The 20,154-nt window shown below is 39.1% G+C and overlaps 2 protein-coding genes across 3 annotated transcripts; one reads left to right on the top strand and one right to left on the bottom strand.

Annotated features, from left to right (window-relative positions):
• Window positions 1-1,004: 1,004 nt before the first annotated feature.
• LOC125227504 lies at window positions 1,005-13,611 on the top strand. 2 transcript variants are annotated; one of them, XM_048131836.1, is made up of 4 exons: window positions 1,005-1,130; window positions 10,224-11,471; window positions 11,969-12,651; window positions 12,929-13,611. In XM_048131836.1, the coding sequence occupies exons 2-4, from the start codon at window positions 10,232-10,234 to the stop codon at window positions 13,232-13,234; spliced, it is 2,229 nt and encodes a 742-aa protein (XP_047987793.1). In that variant the 5' UTR covers window positions 1,005-1,130; window positions 10,224-10,231; the 3' UTR covers window positions 13,235-13,611. The 2 variants fall into 2 exon arrangements, with proteins under 2 accessions (XP_047987793.1, XP_047987794.1); XM_048131837.1 differs by lacking the exon at window positions 1,005-1,130 and adding an exon at window positions 5,247-5,303.
• Window positions 13,612-17,607: 3,996 nt separating this feature from the next.
• Window positions 17,608-18,690, bottom strand: LOC125227506 (small nuclear ribonucleoprotein-associated protein B). Its single transcript, XM_048131838.1, has 2 exons — window positions 18,557-18,690; window positions 17,608-18,389 (listed from the first exon to the last, which is right to left on the bottom strand). Exons 1-2 carry the CDS (start codon window positions 18,557-18,559, stop codon window positions 17,829-17,831), a joined length of 564 nt encoding a protein of 187 aa, XP_047987795.1. The 5' UTR covers window positions 18,560-18,690; the 3' UTR covers window positions 17,608-17,828.
• Window positions 18,691-20,154: the final 1,464 nt, after the last annotated feature.

Here is a 20,154-nt window from a genome sequence, read left to right as displayed (position 1 = left end):
ATAATCGGGATAATGTGAAAACGCACTTAGGGTCGCCGCGCCGGTCGGTCGGCCCAATGAAATAAAATGCAAAAATATTTTATGAATTTTATGATTTACTTTTATAAAATGGTCATTTACTTTTTTACCTTCCCTAGACTTTAAGCAGGTAGGTATAAAATACATATACGTACTTTGTAGTGTAGTCACATAAATGCAAGCTCTGTCTACCCCGCAGGGGATATAGGCGTGATTATATGTATGTATGTTTTCACTAATATCCACCATTACCAATATTATAAAACAGAAACAAAAAAGATCACTAGTACTAATAAATTACTACGTATTACGTAATACTCAGAAAAGCAGTAAGTACGTGCCGCGCGACTATACAGCTAGGAACATACTACGCGGACGTCCGTTGTAAATCGTCCGCGACCGCGACCTATCAGTGTGCACGGAACAAAACATCCAGAGAGCCAGATTTCGATCGGACGTCCACGCGCTCAAGGCCACGTCCACGTCCGTCGACCGATAGTTTGCACGGCTACGTGTATTTCCATTGTCCAGATTCCCGTCCACGGTCGATTTACGACGGACGTCCGCGTAGTGTGTTCCTAGCTTACAGGCGGGCGTTTCGCGGCCCTCTCCTCTGCTACTTGTTAGGCTCCCCACAGACAGTCTTAAAAATTCATAATCTTAAAAAAAACTTGTATGCAATCTGACAGTTCAAACTGACACTGACAAGACACTGACAGATCTGAACTGTCAGATTGCATACAAGTTTTTTTTAAGATTATGAATTTTTAAGACTGTCTGTGGGGAGCCTTACGCCGGCGGAACTGCTAGCGTGTGCCTGAAAATGGTCCATACACAAACCACCTTTCGTGACGCGCTCTCGCTTGCTGGCCTTGGGGAACGGGACAATGAAGTCATCTTTTTCGTGCATGCAGCCCGTAGTAACGAGTTATTAGACGTTATCACGTCAAAAAAAAAACTTGACAGTGGGTCGGATCGGGTGACATGTTTTCGTGATGTTTTGCTTATGTTTTGAATTGTGTTAAGTTTCTGACTTTATTTTGTTTCGGTAATTTTGGACTGATAATATTATTATGGGATTTCATTAGTCATCGAATTTCCTAACCGGCAAGGTAAGTTTACTTTTATTATGGCAGATTCAAATTTATTCTTGAATTCAATCAAATTCTGGTCCTGGGACTCAATATTGTACCTACATGTAGCTTTTATTTTCTTTTAGTGTTGTCAAGTAAGGGTTTCTTACTGTATAGGACTATTCTTATATTATTACTTATGTTGTTCCATTCAATGCCATGCTTATGCCATGCCTGGACATGAATAGGACGACAACCTAATCATCGCCCGGTATTTCATGAATTTCATGATTCAATTTTTACATTATCTTTTTACGTTGGTGTCTACATGAAAATATCATATCTGATATTTTTGTCAGTTTTTCGTTGAGAAGTTAAATTTTGTTATTATTTTTATTTGATTCTTTTTAAACATGAAACTGCGTCATAAATAAACCTTATGAGAGGAAAACTATCTAAAATCCTTCAAGTAAATGTTTTTATTACGTACATAAACCTTTATAAGGCAGAAGGAACACCACTATGATTTTGACCTTTATTCTAAAGTTATAGGGTTCAATTTATTTAATTTATGACATCCTTAAAAGACAGGGTGTACAGTCAGCAGCAGAAGTTCCGTAGCGGGCAAGGTGTTCAAAATGAACTTGACACAATCTTATTTTTAATAAGACAATAAGAGTGTGTTAGGATCATTGTGAACACCTTGCCCGTTACGGAACTTCTGCTGCTGACTGTATCTTTGATTGTCCTCAAGTTTGGTCCTAACTGCCAGAGCGTAATTAATTGAAAAAAAATTGAACAGCAATGTATTGCGGCAGCTAATTGACAGTTCATACATCAAGACAGCTATCAAAAATAGCAATGCATTGCATACTGAATTATTTTGTATGAAATAATAATATATTTTTTAATGAATACACATGAAAATAATGTTCCATACGGCTTATACTAATAAACCTTTAAATATTAGGTAATATTAAAAATACACCCTGATAAGGACATAATTATCATGTCTGTTAATTGTTTAATGTCACTTTAATAATTCAATAGTTTGTGTTGCTCTTCTTGTGGTCTTTGAACCTCTGCACATACTTTTTTTGAACAAAACCATACTCTTGTAAATGAAGCAAAATTGCAAGTTTGCCATCCATATCATACTCTCATGTGTCTCACATGTCCTTAGAAGACATACTATAAATCTCTTATAAAAGGCCATGAACCAGACCAGGGTCATGCTTGAACAAGACATCTGTCAATCGTGTTTGCGTTTTTTATAATATCTTGAGTGCCTTCATCCCTAGGATACATCAGAAGATTACTTTCCCCTACGGCCTTCCCAGTAATCTTCCATTCTGTAATGTAATGAGGTATTTATCACAAGACACAAACAATTGTGGGGCTCTTTGGATGTATGCTTTGGTGGATTTAGACGAAGCCTATTTTGTGACGCCTAAACTACGGCGCAGTGCCTGCCGAAAACACATTTTCAGACCGTTCAGACGACGACTATTTTCAACCGCCTAAATCTCGCTAGCAAACCTACTTTTTCTCTCTTGAGTTGTTTACACGCTGCCTAACACCAGTCATTAAGCATGCCGCAACAGCCGACGGGGCTAGTTTTTGCACCAGTTTTTCTATGTTGAGATATCTATCATTTCAAATGACTTCAGGATCAGGAGCTCTGAAGTTGAATAATCAAACTATGCGCGTTTTGGCGTTACGGCGCATTTTTACTCGAAGAAGATACAACCCAATACCCTAATTTGCTTTACGGCGCGGAGGAAGTGGACTAATAGCGACTGATAACGAAGTATTTACACGAAGGCGAAAAAAAGGCACGGGCAGCCTGGCGCCGAAAAATAGTCCTGTGTTCTATTCTGTGCCTTTAGCCCTTTACTAACATGCCGCAAAAAAGGCACGGAAAGTGTTTAAACGATGCCTTTTTCAAGCGGCGTAGTTTAGGCGTATCAAAATAGGCTAACCCCCACCCTTATAACAGCCATTCCCAAACTGTGCACCATGGACAGTAAAAAGGCCACTTTTTTTTTTATGGGATAGGAGGCAAACGAGCAGACAGGTCGCCTGATGGTAAGCGATCACCGCCGCCCATGGACACCCGAAACACCAGAGGTGTTGGAGATGCGTTGCCGGCCTTTAAGATGGGTGTACGCTCTTTTCTTGAAGATTTGAAGGTCGTATCGGTCCGGAAATACCGCAGGCTACAATTCATTCCACTATTAGGCAATCGTCCTGTCCTGACCATACAAGTACCTATAAATCAGTTCTGAATAACCTAGCTGGGTTAGGGTGCCCTGATAAAATTTGAATTTGATTGGGGCATTAAAGTACAGTCGAGTTCATAAATATGTGTAATTTCTTCACCTAAACTCGTTGCAATAAGGTGACAAAATGTACACATATTTACGAACTCGACTGTACATACACCCAAGGTTAAAAGTATGGAGACAATGTTATTATTCTTAATTTTTCCATTATTGTTAATGTGTATTGGTAATGAAAAAATTGCTTCAGGCCAGTTTTATAAAATTAAAACAGCACCCAAGTATTAAAACATCCTAATATATGCGAAAGAAATATAAATTTGAGAGAAGTTATTTATTAAGTTTCTTAAATGTTTTTGCGGTTATCGAAGATAACTATTTAATTAATGGTGCCCTATGAAAACTTCGGGCGGTTGAAATTTAAATATACGCTCCCCGGTAGACACTGGATTCAAATCCCCGCATTATGCATTGCAAATTGCAAAGGTGTACGCTCCGGGTACGCGCGTACGATTTCAAGAAACAAAGGTTAATATGCTGCCAAAACATATTCTTTAAGAGTCCTCTCCTCTTCATGGTTGTTCAATTGGGCACTTGCAGAATAAATGCGGTGAATTTATATAATTAAAAAAAAACGCATTTTTGAGCAACGTTTCGGATTGCCGTAAATTATTGATGCAAGCAGGATGAGAGAAATAGATAAAAAAAATTGCCATAGGTCAAAGTCTAACAGACATTCATAGTGTTCGAACCACAGTATAATAAAGAGTACTATCGTACAGTATGGCCACTCCCGCTCCCCGCTGAAAGTGCCACCCACCCCCTCTCGTTTACCTCACAGTTACCGCCTGTCAAAAACGCGAACAGTCGACTTGTCATATGTCACTCATACAAGCAGGGAACGCGTTCACCTACACAAGCTAAGAATGTGTGCTATAGGAACGCGCCTCTTTCATATTTTTGATCGTCACAGTATCCGAGGTGTGGTTTGAACAGTCCCTAAACCAACACGGGTAGCGTGGTCGCGCGATAGACGATAAAATATCAGGCCGTCCCTATCGCACTATTAGTAAGTGCGATAGGGACGGCCAGATGTTTTATCATTTATCGCGCGACCATACTTGCCTGCCAGATCGATATAAACACTATATGATAGATAAATTCGGGATCCATATTGGCTCATATAACATTATTTGTCATAAAATTATTGTTTATACCGATTTGTGCTCCGAATGATCATTTCTCATAATTTTACTTATCACAATTTTGTTTCATTATTATCAATCATAATAATCATTTAGCCGAAAATTTTTAATCATAAATTCTATACAAATAAAAAAAAATAAAAAAAAAAATATTGGGGGACACTTTACACAGATCAACTTAGCCCCAAACTAAGCAAAGCTTGTACTATGGGTGCTAAGCGACGATATACATACTTAAATAGATAAATACATACTTATATACATAGAAAACATCCATGACTCGGGAACAAATATTTATGCTCATCACACAAATAAATGCCCTTACCGGGATTCGAACCCAGGACCGTGGCTCAGCAGCAATATTTAATAACATTCATAATTTTGTGTTTAAGAAAATTATTCATCATAAAATTATTTAAAAAGTTTTGGGGAAGTTCTATGAAAATCTTGTGCCATTTATAGAAACGCGCCTGGAGCTTTTACAGTGACATATATGTATACAATTTACCTCATAGAGAGGACAAGCCGCGCGCGGCCTGGTCGCAGATGTAGGCCCATTGGGCCTACACCGCCGCCAGTTCGCCGTCCGCTGTCATCGAGTGTACACGCGCGCTGTTCACCGACGAAAAACGAGTTTTATCAAAAATGCCGAAGTGTGCAATAATAACTTGCAAACATTGCAGTGACCTGAATAATTTCCAAGCCGATAGGATAACATTTCATAGGTAAATACTATTTATTTCCTTTTATTTCACATAAAACACGAATTCTGTGCAATTTACATTAAAAAGTCGTTTCTGGTTTGCTCACGATCAACCTAACACGCTCCTCCTCGCTACGCTCGTCGTCGCACCTAACTGGACTGTCACATGTGATTTCTGTTCTGTTAACAATAATATAACGATAAATTATATTACTCGCAATCGTTATGATCGATAAGTATAGGTATAAACATTAACATTAGTATAAAATCTATTTATGATGAATGACAATGAACATAAGTCATTCGAAGTTACGATAGTTATTAACATAAAATTGTTATACATAATGATCATTATAATGTAAAATTGTATGAGAAACATTTTCGGACTACCAATAATCTATATACCATTTTTATATGAACTTTGGCGCACCCATAAATTCGACATCAAAGTCGGAGTTAGCGTAAGCGTTCACATTCTCTAAATGGCCGCCATACACAGATCCCAAACTTTTTTTTAAATAACAGTGGCTAGACTATGTCCAGATATTCTGTGGATCATGTCATGTCGCTCCTTGAAAAACATAGTGTCATTAAATGAAAAACGTCTTTTTTGGGTACAATGGTTTAAAGTTTTGAAATTTTTGAATTGTCAAAAATTGCCATTTTTACAACAAACTTGTAATTTTTTGGCAGATCTTGTTAGTTTTGTGACTAAACCTGATAGATATAATAGTAAATTGTATTTTTTTTATTTTGTTTCCAAGATAATTAAGCTTAAACAAAATGGTAGTGACACTTTTCCATTTATTTTTGTTTAGGGACACATGACAATTTTATATCTTCGTTTTACTTTGTGGAAAAATGACACTATAGCCATTTTTTTATGAAATTTACCTTTTATTTCACTGAATAATTAGCAATCAAACCACCTTTTATGTATATACATTAAAATTTATTGAATTAAATGACATTCGGTGGATGTGTGGCGTTACGCGACTAGATCGCATACGTAACGAACACATCCGTGGCAGCCTCGGAATCCGTGACGTGGCGGATAAGCTGCAGGAAAGTCGCCTCCGATGGTATGGCCACATACGCCGCAGACCGGTAGACTACGTCGGAAACAGATGCCTCAACCTCATCGTCCAAGGCCCTAGGTCACGCGGCCGCGGTAGGCCTAAGAAGCGCTGGCTGGACGTCGTGACAGCGGACATGGAAGAGAACAATCTTTCACCTCAGGATGCCGAAGACCGGGCAAAGTGGAGAAGGCTGAGCAGGAAAGCGGACCCTGGCGCTAGGCCGGGAAAACGCTAGGTTGAAGAAGAAGAAATGACATTCGGTCTCAAACCCTGTATCTATTTAGCATTACTGCCCTTAAAAACTAGTGTAAACACTCCTGGCTTGCCCTCTTAAACAATAAAATATAACTAAAAAAATATTAGAAACAAAAATCACTTTCAGTCTTGACTTTGCGTTAGTAATACAACATTTATTTTAATATCCATAAAATTCATGACATTTTATACAAAAAATTAAAATTGTCAGGAAAAAGTAACCAAAGTGCATTCTGGTTAAAATTTAAAAAAAATCAAACGCAATAAAATCAACAAATATCGAAAAAAATTACTTAAAATTAACCTTAAAACCCAGTGTTCCTCCCTCTGGTCCTTCCTGTAGCTTCCATGCGATCAGTTATGGACCTGATCAGTGTTACGATCAGTTTTTGAGGAATATTTTCCTATTCCTCAATAACTACGGCTTCCAGCTCGTTGAGGGTGGCTGGAGCAGGATCCCGTGACCAAACAAGCCGTTTTAACTCATCCCAGAGATATTCGATGGGGTTCAGGTCGAGGCTCGTTGCTGCCACTTCATTACGGTGCATTCCGACCTCATGCATCAGGGAGTCCCGCACTATCAAGGCAGTATGGCAACGGGCGTAGACGTGCATGAATTGGAAATCAGGTCCAAAAAACTCAGCGTACGAGACCATACATTCTTCTAAGATCTCCATAATGTAACTGCCTGCAGTTAAGGATCCGTTTTGCCGTCGATGGAAATGCCGCCCCAGAACATGCACGATCCGCTCCCGTAACTGACTGTTTCTTCGGTGAAGACTGGTGTAAACTGCTCTCCTTGACTCCTGTACACCCTTTTGCGTCTATAGTTGGTGTAAATGATCTCCTTCGTCTCGTTGGGGAACAAAACTTTCCTCTATTGCTGCAACGTCCAATCCTTAAGCCTTATAGCAATTCGATTGGGGTATTGGCTCTGGCTTCAATTGGTAGCCTCTGTCAGCTCTTCGGGGTAACATTTTCTTCTCCCTCAATCTTCTTCTGATCATGGAGACACTCACTACAGTTCTTCGAGCTGTTCTAAGCAGTATCTGCAGCTCAGGAGCGATAAGAAAGCGGTTCCGCAAAGAGGCCGATACAATGTACCGGTCGTCTCTAGCGGTGGTGCAGCGTCTTCTCTCAGATCCTGGCCTCCTGATGTAGCTACTGGTCTCCAGAAACCGCAACAAGACTCGTCGCACTCGGAAACGGATTATGCTTAGGCGTTCAGCAACTTGCTACTGCCGTAGTCCGTTTAGGAGCAGTACCACCACTTGAGCTGCTTTTTCTGGTGTTTTACCCCTATTGCCTTAAAGGCTTTTTTTTCTGCAGGCGTTCGTCCTCGGTGACTTTTGGAGTGCAAAAGATCCACATGACACCTTTACAGCTCCTTCTAAAACCGTCTGGGGTAGCACACCTAGAGTCCCATTAAAATCGCATCAATACCTTTTTTTTTAAACCACGGCAGATTGGCGATTATTTTTTTTAAGAAAGTTGTACACCTTTTCTCTTAAAGGGCTTTAATTTTACTTTGAAATGATACAAATATATTGATAGATTACAGTCAATAAGATTAGAGATATTTTTGCTTGAAACGATTTTGCGCGAGGTGCGATTTTTTTTTGACGACGTGGTATACCCTAACTTATGCGAAGTTTAGTCGGCCGCTTGAAATGTGCATGCTCGTGGCGATGTAGCAAATAGGTGATCTGTAGATGCTGGTGTGTTTATACTATTGATGATTGCTTTGAATTTTTGAGCCTTGAATATCGTTGAGCCATATTTTTTACTGTAACAAACAAATATACTTATTTATGGCTAATAATTTAGTTATATTAATGCACAATAAATTTATCCACTAGCAATCATAGTTTTTATATTGTATCTTAAATTAGTAATTGTGTCTTGTAGATCACAAAAATAGCAATTACTTCGTAAAAAATAATTATACAAAAAATAACCTTCATTTTTATTAGCGCTGTTTAGGTATAGGTATTTTACAAAAAAATTGAGTAAAATGTCTTTTTCATAGAATTTCATCAAAATTGTGTAGGTTTATGTGCTAAACTTAAATGGAACAATGGTATTAAATGTAATATGTCTAGAAGGTAATTAATCATTAACTGTTTTGTAATTTTAATTACCGCAAAGCATGACATAAAACTTAAAGTGACAATAATCAGTCAACGCGCTTAAAGCTACCATTACCAGTTAAAGTGGCTTTAAACTCATAACAGCGGTATTCCATTTCTTTGCAAGCGTAATTATGGTAATTCATACAATCAAAAATGACACGAAACAGATAATGACGATTCATTCATGCAAATTCTTTTTAGCGAGTTAAGACCATAACGTCATTTTAACTAAAAGTACAGTACAACTTTGTTTTTAACCTGCATTAAGCCTAATAGTTTAAAGCCAAACCGTCATTACGTGCACAGTGTCACTATACCTATCTCAAAACGTTTAGAATTGTTAAAGTACTAGTGTCATTATAGCAAAAATGACACTGTTACTTTAAAATGAAACTCAATATTGAATAGTTATTACAAGTTCAAAGTGACACTTTAAGGATTGATACAATGTTCCATAAGAAAATTGTCATACTTACCATTCAATCTCGCGGAACACCGTCACTAAACACAAAATGACAACTTTCGTCTTAGAGTTCACTACATTTTGATCGGCGTCCAGGTCATTAATGCAAACATGACATTGTTCCCCTCCCCCACGCGTCTATTCCCACTATTCGCCATAGTGACATTAGCGCCCCCTGTCGCTTCTAAGCGAGCTAAATCGATAGGTGTCTTTGCATTGCGTTCGTTATGAACGCGCGACCTAGATGGCGTTGTTAACTAAAAACCTATGTTTTTTGGATAGTGTCACTATGTTTTTCAAGGAGCGATGTGTATTTGAGGTTTGCACCGTACAATTTTTTTTCGCAATCGTATCGTCTTGTACGCAGTTTGAATTTTCTAGTAGCATTTGTCCGAAATCGTAATTTTTAGGGTTCCGTAGTCAACTAGGAACCCTTATAGTTTCGCCATGTCTGTCTGTCCGTCCGTCCGTCCGCGGATAATCTCTGTAACCGTAAGCACTAGAAAGCTGAAATGTGGTACCAATATGTATATCAATCACGCCAACAAAGTGCAGAAATAAAAAATGGAAAAAATGTTTTATTAGGGTACCCCCCCTACATGTAAAGTGGGGGCTGATATTTTTTTCATTCCAACCCCACCGTGTGATATATTGTTGGATAGGTATTTAAAAATGAATAAGGGTTTACTAAGATCGTTTTTTGATAATATTAATATTTTCGGAAATAATCGCTCCTAAAAGAAAAAAAAGTGCGTCCCCTCCTCTAACTTTTGAACCATATGTTTAAAAAATATGAAAAAAATCACAAAAGTAGAACTTTATAAAGACTTTCTAGGAAAATTGTTTTGAACTTGATAGGTTCAGTAGTTTTTGAGAAAAATACGGAAAACTACGGAACCCTACACTGAGCGTGGCCCGACACGCTCTTGGCATGCGCGGATCCAGGGCGGGGGGGGGGTCATCATTATTACCAAAGTGTTAATTATTTTATTATATGTATTTTTTATTTGTAGGTAGAATTATGGCACCCGACTCGATAGGTGATAATGATAAGGCCGAGGAGCTACCACTAGCGCAGAACGCCCAAGTCGAAGACTCGACTTCAGCAGTGGGATATCCTAAGGCTTCGGATGGTGCGACTAATGAACAATGGCATTTGTTGATGCAAACACAAAACACCCAGATGATGGAATTAATTAGTATGATGAATGAACCGCCGCCAAATGTTTGCAAAGGCCAGAAACCAGAGTCTGCATCCATTACCCATACCTGGCCCGACTTTAATCCCGAAGAAGAGGGAGCAGACGCGCTGGCATGGTGCAAAGCGGTTGACTTTTGCCTAGGGCAACACCCCCTTCAAGGCGCCGCCCTCATTACTGCTCTGAGCAAGTCATTAAAGGGCAGCGCATCATCCTGGCTACCCCAGGTGACATATGAGGACATGACCTGGAACGACTTTAAATTTAATTTCCTCGCCTGTTACGACTCGCAGAATACGTGCGCGGCAACAATGATAAGTATTAATAACAGTCGCCCTAAGGAAGAAGAATCGTACGCCGCTTATGCCAGCCGGATAGTAAACTCATTACTAACAAGATGGAAAGATTTATCAGCGGAACAAATCGCAGTTTCTTTTGCGCTAGCTCACATTTCCCGATTCGACAGCAGAGTTCAGAGAATGGCTCATGTGCTGGAAATAACAACACAGGATCATCTTTTCCAGGAGCTGTCAGGGTTTTCTTATTTGAAACACAAACTACAAACAAATCCGAATGAAAGTGATGATGTAACTCCGCAAAAACAAGTTAAAAAAGTTCCTATACATATACAACGCCCTGCTAAAAAGCGGAATAGTAAGAAACATACGACGGCTACTGCAACATCAAGTAAGTCTGATGAGAACATTGTGCCCGAGAATTTTTACGAATTAAAACCAAATGCTGACGAGAATATGCTTAAAATTAAACTAGTTAAAAGTAGTAATATAACTATTGAACGGCCGGCCAAAAAGCGTAAAGGCTCGAAACCTAAAACCGCCACGGCAACTTCTAGTAACCCAATGGATATGATGCCTGAGATTTGTTATCATTGCGGCGAAGGGGGGCACAACGCCATTGAGTGCCCGAAGACTGACACTGCCAGCGGCCTGTCGGAGCCGGGGCCTAGTAGGTCAGCTGGTACGCAGCGCCACATGGACTCCGGTGAACACGATTGTGTGTGTTGTGGGCCACAACCTGCTACGAAAACCTTACGTCAGCCAGGTAAGCCATTTTATCATTTCTGATTTTGATTTATCATTTTCTGACTTGTGTGATCATGATCAAAAGTAAAAGTGATCAGATGGCAATACGACTTAACATGTATTATGATGTGGCATTCTCAAGTAAAAGGTACTCCATTATCTGTAGCTTGTGCATAAGTATCTTCTAATAGGCCATTCGAAAAAATTATGACCATATTATGACACAAATCCATTGCCCTTTGAAATCCATACAAAAAATAAGATACTTCTGTATCTCTTAAAAATACACACATAGGTACCCAACCTATGCCTGATCTGGATCTTTTTTCAAGGGGTGGCAAAAACTAAAAAATGCCAAATGTGGCGCCCCTTGGACTTGACGAAGTTCGAATATGGCGCCCCTCTTGGACGTGACGCCCGGGGCAGCGGCTCGCTTCCCTAGATCCGGGCCTGCCTGATACAACAATTTCTGTATAGCAAAAACTAGATATTTTATGTTGTTCTTTTTTTTTCTAGAAACAATTAGCTACACGGATGTGCTCGCGGGGCCGTCCTCAACAGCAACAAATGGTATTGTATATATAGAGATTTCAACAACAGAAAATAAAGACCATAACGTCCAACAATCAAACAGGGAAGATGTGAATGTGATACCCGCAGTTTCGCTCCTAGAACCATCGCAAACAGCTCCAAAGACTAATAACAATAAGGCAGCCAACAAGTACGTCGAAGACGTAAATCAAAACGTAATCCAAGCAAATGTGGAAAATAGTACAACCGATGTGTATGCCGAGTTAGTCCTTTTAGAGCAACGCTCACTGGTTCCTAATACTGAAGAGATTGAGTGTGGAGTATGTATAGACACGTATCAACCTGGTCAAGGGGTGATTCTCAGGGAATGTGTTCACGCGTTTTGCAAAGAATGTCTCTCAGATGTCGTGAAGCACTCCGAGGATCCGGCAGTGTCATGTCCCGCCACGGGCTGTCCTGGACTGCTGCAGCAGAGGGAAATCCGCGCACTCGTATCACCAGAAGATTATGAGCGATGGCTGGCGAAAGGACTTGCGGCCGCAGAGAGCGGCGCTCGAAACGCATTCCACTGCCGGACCACCGACTGCCAAGGGTGGGCGATGTGTGATCCAGATGTTGCAAGGTTTCACTGTCCTGTTTGCGACGTTATAAACTGCGTTACTTGTCAGGTATTTTAATGTTTTTTTTTTTACTGTTAACCATTAAACTATACAACACCACATAAAATATAGAAAGTAATTGAGAAATGTGATCACTTCTTAATCTTATTCAGTGAAGATCAGGTTAAGGACATTTATTATTCTCAAAAGAAATATATATTTCACGCCGACATCAAGATCCAGAGTTTAAAGGAATAATACCTACTACTTATTGGTACATAATTGAATCATTAGCCTAAAATATAAAGATAGCACTGATCAGCTTACATTTTTCACCATTTTACAGGCGATTCACGAGAATGAAACTTGCGCAGAGTATCGAGCTAAGCAAAGACCGACTGACGAACAGACCAAAACATACCTCGATAGCTTGTTGTCGCGCGGGGAAGCAATGCGGTGTCCAGAATGCAGTGTCATTATAACAAAGCAGTTGGGGTGCGACTGGCTCATGTGCACGGCCTGCAAGACCGAGATCTGCTGGGCCACGCGCGGCCGGCGCTGGGGCCCGCGCGGCCGCGGCGACAACAGCGGCGGCTGCCAGTGTCGCGTCAAACGGAAGAAGTGCCATCCAAATTGTCACGATTGCCATTAGATTTATTATAGTTTCACTAATTGTTGTATTGTTTGAAACTTAAATATTGAGGTTCAGGCCTTGGCCTCCGGTTGATGCTGTAAACTGCAAACAGCATCAAGTTTGTTGATTTCCTATATTGCCTAAGTGGCCCAGTGAACCAAATGCTCAGAATTAAACTTTCCAGTTTTTATCATTAAGACGCACCAGGAGGGGTCATTTCTCGGTGTTTCCTCCCTGTGAATTTTGAAGCTCAATAATCAACACAGATTATTATTAATATCAATATCTGTTTCAGACAATTTAGCTTACCTATTTAATTTAATTATGTTTTTGTTTTTATGGTGCCAGACCAGAGTCTTTCAAAAAGTGCCTAATAAATTATACTGTAAACCTATGATGTTCATTCTACAAATTAGTCTGACAAACTATTTTATCCGATATGTCCGATTTCCTAATTTTATTATGGTTGGTTATATTATAAGCTTAGGAAACAAGAGAAATTTTTGGCAATATCTTTCACCTGAATTGTCCTTATTTTATTTAATCTAGTCATTATGAGATCTAGGTATAGTAGAGGAGATGTAGCGTTTGGGGTCATAATAATTCCCACAGAACCGAAGTTTGGTTTTTTAAGATCTTTGTGTGTGTCTTTTTGACATACTAAAAATATAGTAAAATATATTTATGCAAAATGCGTTTTTTCGACCGCCAAAAGTTGTATGAAAAATTACTATTGAAAAAAATCCTAAAATTTAAAAACCGGCCAAGAGCGTGTCGGGCCACGCTCAGTGTAGGGTTCCGTAGTTTTCCGTATTTTTCTCAAAAACTACTGAACCTATCAAGTTCAAAACAATTTTCCTAGAAAGTGTTTATAAAGTTCTACTTTTGTGATTTTTTTCATATTTTTTAAACATATGGTTCAAAAGTTAGAGGGGGGGGACGCACTTTTTTTTCCTTTAGGAGCGATTATTTCCGAAAATATTAATATTATCAAAAAACGATCTTAGTAAACCCTTATTAATTTTTAAATACCTATCCAACAATATATCACACGTTGGGGTTGGAATGAAAAAAAATATCAGCCCCCACTTTACATGTAGGGGACCCCCCCTAATAAAACATTTTTTTCCATTTTTTATTTTTGCACTTTGTTGGCGTGATTGATATACATATTCATACCAAATTTCAGCTTTCTAGTGCTAACGGTTACTGAGATTATCCGCGGACGGACGGACGGACGGACGGACGGACAGACAGACATGGCGAAACTATAAGGGTTCCTAGTTGACTACGGAACCCTAAAAATCGTCTCTGGTATCAACTTATGGGGAATTAGGCGGCAAATTTTTTTATATCGTTGATGTTTAGCAAAAATATAAATATTTTTCACTATTTTGGTAAAATAAAAAAACCGGCCAAGAGCGTGTCGGGCCACGCTCAGTGTAGGGTTCCGTAGTTTTCCGTATTTTTCTCAAAAACTACTGAACCTATCAAGTTCAAAACAATTTTCCTAGAAAGTCTTTATAAAGTTCCACTTTTGTGATTTTTTTCATATTTTTTAAACATATGGTTCAAAAGTTAGAGGGGGGGGACGCACTTTTTTTTCCTTTAGGAGCGATTATTTCCGAAAATATTAATATTATCAAAAAACGATCTTAGTAAACCCTTATTCATTTTTAAATACCTATCCAACAATATATTACACGTTGGGGTTGGAATGAAAAAAAATATCAGCCCCCACTTTACATGTAGGGGGGGTACCCTAATAAAACATTTTTTCCATTTTTTATTTTTGCACTTTGTTGGCGTGATTAATATACATATTGGTACCAAATTTCAGCTTTCTAGTGCTTACGGTTACTGAGATTATCCGCGGACGGACGGACGGACGGACGGACAGACAGACATGGCGAAACTATAAGGGTTCCTAGTTGACTACGGAACCCTAAAAATGATAAAAATCATAAATTTTATGAAAGGAAGTAATTAAAACAGACATTTCAGCAATGTAATTTTTTTCATATGTACCATACCATGGTAAATACGGGTATGATCCGCCTGGTGATAAGCAGTTACGGTAGCCTATGACGCCTGCCACTCTAGAGCCTCCACATGCGCGTTGCTGGCCCTTTAGGGTACCTTTCCACTAGAGATGCGCTACGTGGTAGTGTTTGATATCCACCAATCATGTTCACTGTTCACAAAGCGTGGCGCTAGTGGGAACGGGTTCAACTAAGCTGATTGTGGATATCAGACGCATCCATAACACATCTCTGGTGGAAAGGCACCCTTAACAGTCCTCAGCTAGCTCGCAGGATAACGCGCGTCCGTGGGAGAAAAATCCTCCTAAGCCTACATCGGAAACAGATGCCTTAATCTCGCTGTCCAAGGCTCTAAATCACGCGGCCCCCGTAGCCCAAAGAAGCGCTAGCTGGACGTTGTGGGTACATGCAAGAGAACAATCTCACGTCTAAGGTACCGGCCACATCAGAGCGTCGCGTGTCTCGTTTTTGAATTACACTCAGGTGGCGTGGCGCGGACGTCCGTTGCGCGCCCCGAGACACGCGACGTTCTGATGTGGCCGGTCACTAAGGATGCTGAAGACCGGGCAAAGTGGAGAAGACTGAGCAGGAAAGCGGACCCTGGCGCTAAGCCGGGAAAACGCTAGGTTGAAGAAGAAGAAGCCGCAGTGTGCGACCATATACGGGTCCAGGGTGTGTGGATGCGCAGATTTATGACTAGAAAAACCGATGATTATTAGGTTTTGGTTTTCTCTCGTGTTCGATATAATGCTTTATCGACAGTTTTTTTTTGGGATGCGACAATTTATGTACTTACATTGAACCCCACCAAAATACAAGTTTATGGTAAATACGGTTACCGCAATAGGAGGATTTTTCTTCCGCGGACGCTCCTTATCCTGCGAGCTAGCTGAGGACTGTTAAGGGTGCCTTTCCACCAGAGATGTGTTATAGATGCGTCTGATATCCACAATCAGCTTAGTCGAACCCGTTCCCACTAGCGCTACGCTTTGTGAACAGTAACATGATTGGTGGATATCAAACACTATCACGTAGCGCATCTCTAGTGGAAAGGTACCCTAAAGGGCCAGCAACGCGCATGTGGAGGCTCTAGAGTGGCAGGCGTCATAGGCTACCGTAACTGCTTATCACCAGGCGGATCGTACCCGTATTTACCATGGTACATATGAAAAAAATTACATTGCTGAAATGTCTGTTTTAATTACTTCCTTTCATAAAATTTATAATTTTTATCATTTTTTATTTTACCAAAATAGTGAAAAATATTTATATTTTTGCTAAACATCAACGATATAAAATTTTTGCCGCCTAATTCCCCATAAGTTGATACCAGAAACGATTTTTAAATTTTAGGTTTTTTTTTCCATAGTAATTTTTCATACAACTTTTGGCGGTCGAAAAAACTCATTTTGCATAAATATATTTTACTATATTTTTAGTATGTCAAAAAGACACACACAAAGAACTTTAAAAACCAAACTTCGGTTCTGTGGGAATTATTATGACTCCTCCCATACAAATGCTCGTACAACTCCTCTACTAGTAGGTACCTACATAAAAACAAGAACAAACATACAATGGGGCTTGTTTTGACTTTAGCTCCTGTTGCGTCTTAAGTCAGACTTCTAACAACAGTCAGTTCAACATGTTTGCTGCAGTACTGGGCCGAAAGACCTTATATGTAGAATGGTTATTTGCAAGATAGATTTAATTACCGCAGCGAAGGTGTTAAATGACATTAATAACGAATCTCCTTATTTTTTCTATTCCATAATGATGCGTATGGTACTACATACCTACTACTTATAGGTACAAATATATCTGTGATGATTACTGCTTTTGTTTTTCTAACTCCTGTACCTGTACAGGTCCCTAAAACCAATGCTGAAACAAAGAAAAGTGATATGACATCTCAATGCAATAAAGTGCAATGTATAGCCATGATATTTAGAGTTTTATCTCTATCCCTTCATCATTTACTAACTAGTATCCACATCCAAATCTTTATTAATATGGACATGTTTGAATCATGATTAAAGCATTGGATTTTTGAGAACTCTCAGGGTTGGTTAATGGTTATTCCAATGTAGCCAGAATATAGGAAGTGTTGTAGTTTTAAAACTATTTAGTACTAGTATTAAATAATTGTACACGCAGCTGATGTTTATCGTGGCAGTGGCGCCATCTTCCTCCTTCCGCCTTTTAAAACTAGTACCTGCACAAATCATTGGGATAAGTTGCCAAGGACCAATCCCAGGTTCTCATGGACAGTGACCTGGGATAACATAAGGAAAATAATGACCATGTACCATGATCACAGCCTAGGATATTTAATGAATAAATAAGAAATAAGATTTAATTATTTATTTCTTATGAAGTACAGTTAAATTTTGATTACTCAAATCAATTCATGTATCCTTACCAATCTTGTACTCTCATGAGAAACTATTTCATGGAACACTATTTGGGAAAAGAAAGTGTAGTTTGTTATAAACACACACTAATGTCTGTTGACATAATAATAACATACTAGCATAAAGCTCGTAATCAATCACAAATCACTGCACTCACTAATATCTGCCTCTCATTGGAGGGCCTCTACCTCCAGGACCCCCACGACCCATGCCAGGGGGAGCCCCCATCATGCCTGGAGGAGGGCCTCCCATCATGGGACCACCACGCATCTGAGGAGGAGCAGACAACTGCCCACGGCCTCCTGGAGCCATATGTTGATGCGACGGGCCTCCGACTCCACGAGCGGGCCCCTGCAGACCCGGCGGCGCGCCCCCGGGGCCCGCGCCGCGCCCGGCCGCACGGCCGCCGCCCGGGCCGCCCATAGCGCCAGGCAGGGGTACGCGAGGTAAACCTTCTTCTGGAGGAGGTGGTCCTTCGATTGTAAGCGAAACTATATTTTCACCACGGAGTAATACGAATCCTAAAGTCCTCTTCTCCTCTCTGTCAGCAGCCTTCGTTTTGGATTTGATTTTTCTAAATTCTTCACAGTCTCCCAATATAAGATTCATATGTTTGTCAAAGGCCTTGAATGTTCCAATAAATGTTCGAGAGTCTTGAAGTATTACTCGAACTCTGTAGTTTATATGCTGCTGCATTTTATTATTCTTTCCGATAGTCTGAAAATATGAAATAATGCATCATTAATAACAAGCAAAAAATAATCGAAGTATAAAACAAATTAAACCGGGAGAACCGGTGTACAAATTCTAAACACTCATTATTAAAAATAACTGCGTCATATTATACTGCATATCACTTATTATTGTATAACGTTATTACATACCATTTTGGAGGGCTGATTATTTAACAATATTTAGATTTCAGAACCTCAAATTACAAGCCAGATATAAGCGGCAAAAGTGACAGCTACAACCAGCTTGCTACAAACAAATATGGCGTCTGCTTGGTGACAGAACGCCAATGAATGTTACTAGGGATAAATAACAAAACCCGGGCCACGGTTTTTAATATCTATGGCAAATCTATGGAAATAAAAATAACAAAAATGTTGCCATATAATGTTATGTTGATTTCTACCAAATTATTTTTAAGAGGGCTTTCGTGTTAAAAATAGTGAAATCGCAACCGAGCGCTCGATCATACCGTGTGTGGTATCAAATTAAAGGGCTTTGCGAGTAGTTTATAAATATATATCACATTATAGGACTTTTTCTACTTGGTCTAACAAAATATGAGAAAATGTCCAAAAGTGGTAATAATTGTACCGGTGAAGGCTCGTTTTCAAAAAATTGGCAAAAATCAATAATAGCAATTTATAATCACTAAGGCATAACAGCAATTTAAGTAAACGTTGCAGATTAATTTAGTACAAAACTTACTTCGATGTGATGTAGATTTTCAAAGAAATTGTCACTTAATTTTAGGTAATTTCTGAAAAAAATTGAATTCGCCTTAGGCTAGTTTACTCTTTTCCAAAAACTTAAAACAAAAATCTAGTCTGAAATGATTGTGGTACAGGATAAACGAATTATAAATTTAGCCGTTTTAATATTCAAAATTGTCCAAATTTTACAAATAAGATCGACTGATTCAGCTCTATACGTGCGTTTTTCTAAACGTGCATTAGAGAAAAATTCATAATTAATTTAGTGAGTTAGTTTTCAAAAATCCAGTCTTATAAAAATCAAGATAATAAGATGCTCTAACTGGACCTTGAATTAAATAAATCTATTGGATAACGGAAAGTGTAGTATTTCACCGACTAAAACTATCAATTTTACATTCTTTTGACGTTTTTTTTGAAAGCAGCCTTAAACAACAGGGATCTATAGACACACTAGACAAGACAATACTTCCATTAGTAAACGCAAAATTCGTATAATTCTACAGTATACTAAACTTGTGAGCGCTTCCATGTGAAAAATAGTGAAATCGCAAGCGAGCGCTTAATCATACCGCATTTGATATCAAATGAAAGGTATTTGTGAGTAGTTTAATATAATAAGCACTTTTCCTACTTGGTCTAACAAATTTTGAGAAAATGTCCCGAAGTGGTTACAATTGTGACGATTAAGGCTAGTTTTCAAAAATATATAATAGAAGTTTATAATCACTGAGGCATAACAGCGTTGCAAATTAATAAACTTCTATTATATATTTTTGAAAACTTAATTAAGTACCATAATAACTTCGATGTTATGTAGACTTTCAAAGAAATTTTCACTTAAATTTAGGCAACTTCCGTCCGTTTTCACATTATCCCATTCAATATCGAATGTCGGAAGGATTTCAGTAGAAAAAATCCAAGACGGCGCCTGTAATGTATGGGATATCGGTCCGACATCCGATATTGGATCGGATAATGTGAAAACGCAATTACTCTTAGGGCCCGCGCACACGGATGCAACAGTTGCACGGCGA

Source organism: Leguminivora glycinivorella, chromosome 6 (assembly GCF_023078275.1).
Source record: "Leguminivora glycinivorella isolate SPB_JAAS2020 chromosome 6, LegGlyc_1.1, whole genome shotgun sequence".
Lineage (NCBI taxonomy): Eukaryota > Metazoa > Arthropoda > Insecta > Lepidoptera > Tortricidae > Leguminivora > Leguminivora glycinivorella.
Note: the sequence above shows the minus strand (reverse complement) of the source record. Positions and strands in the feature narration are given on the sequence as shown.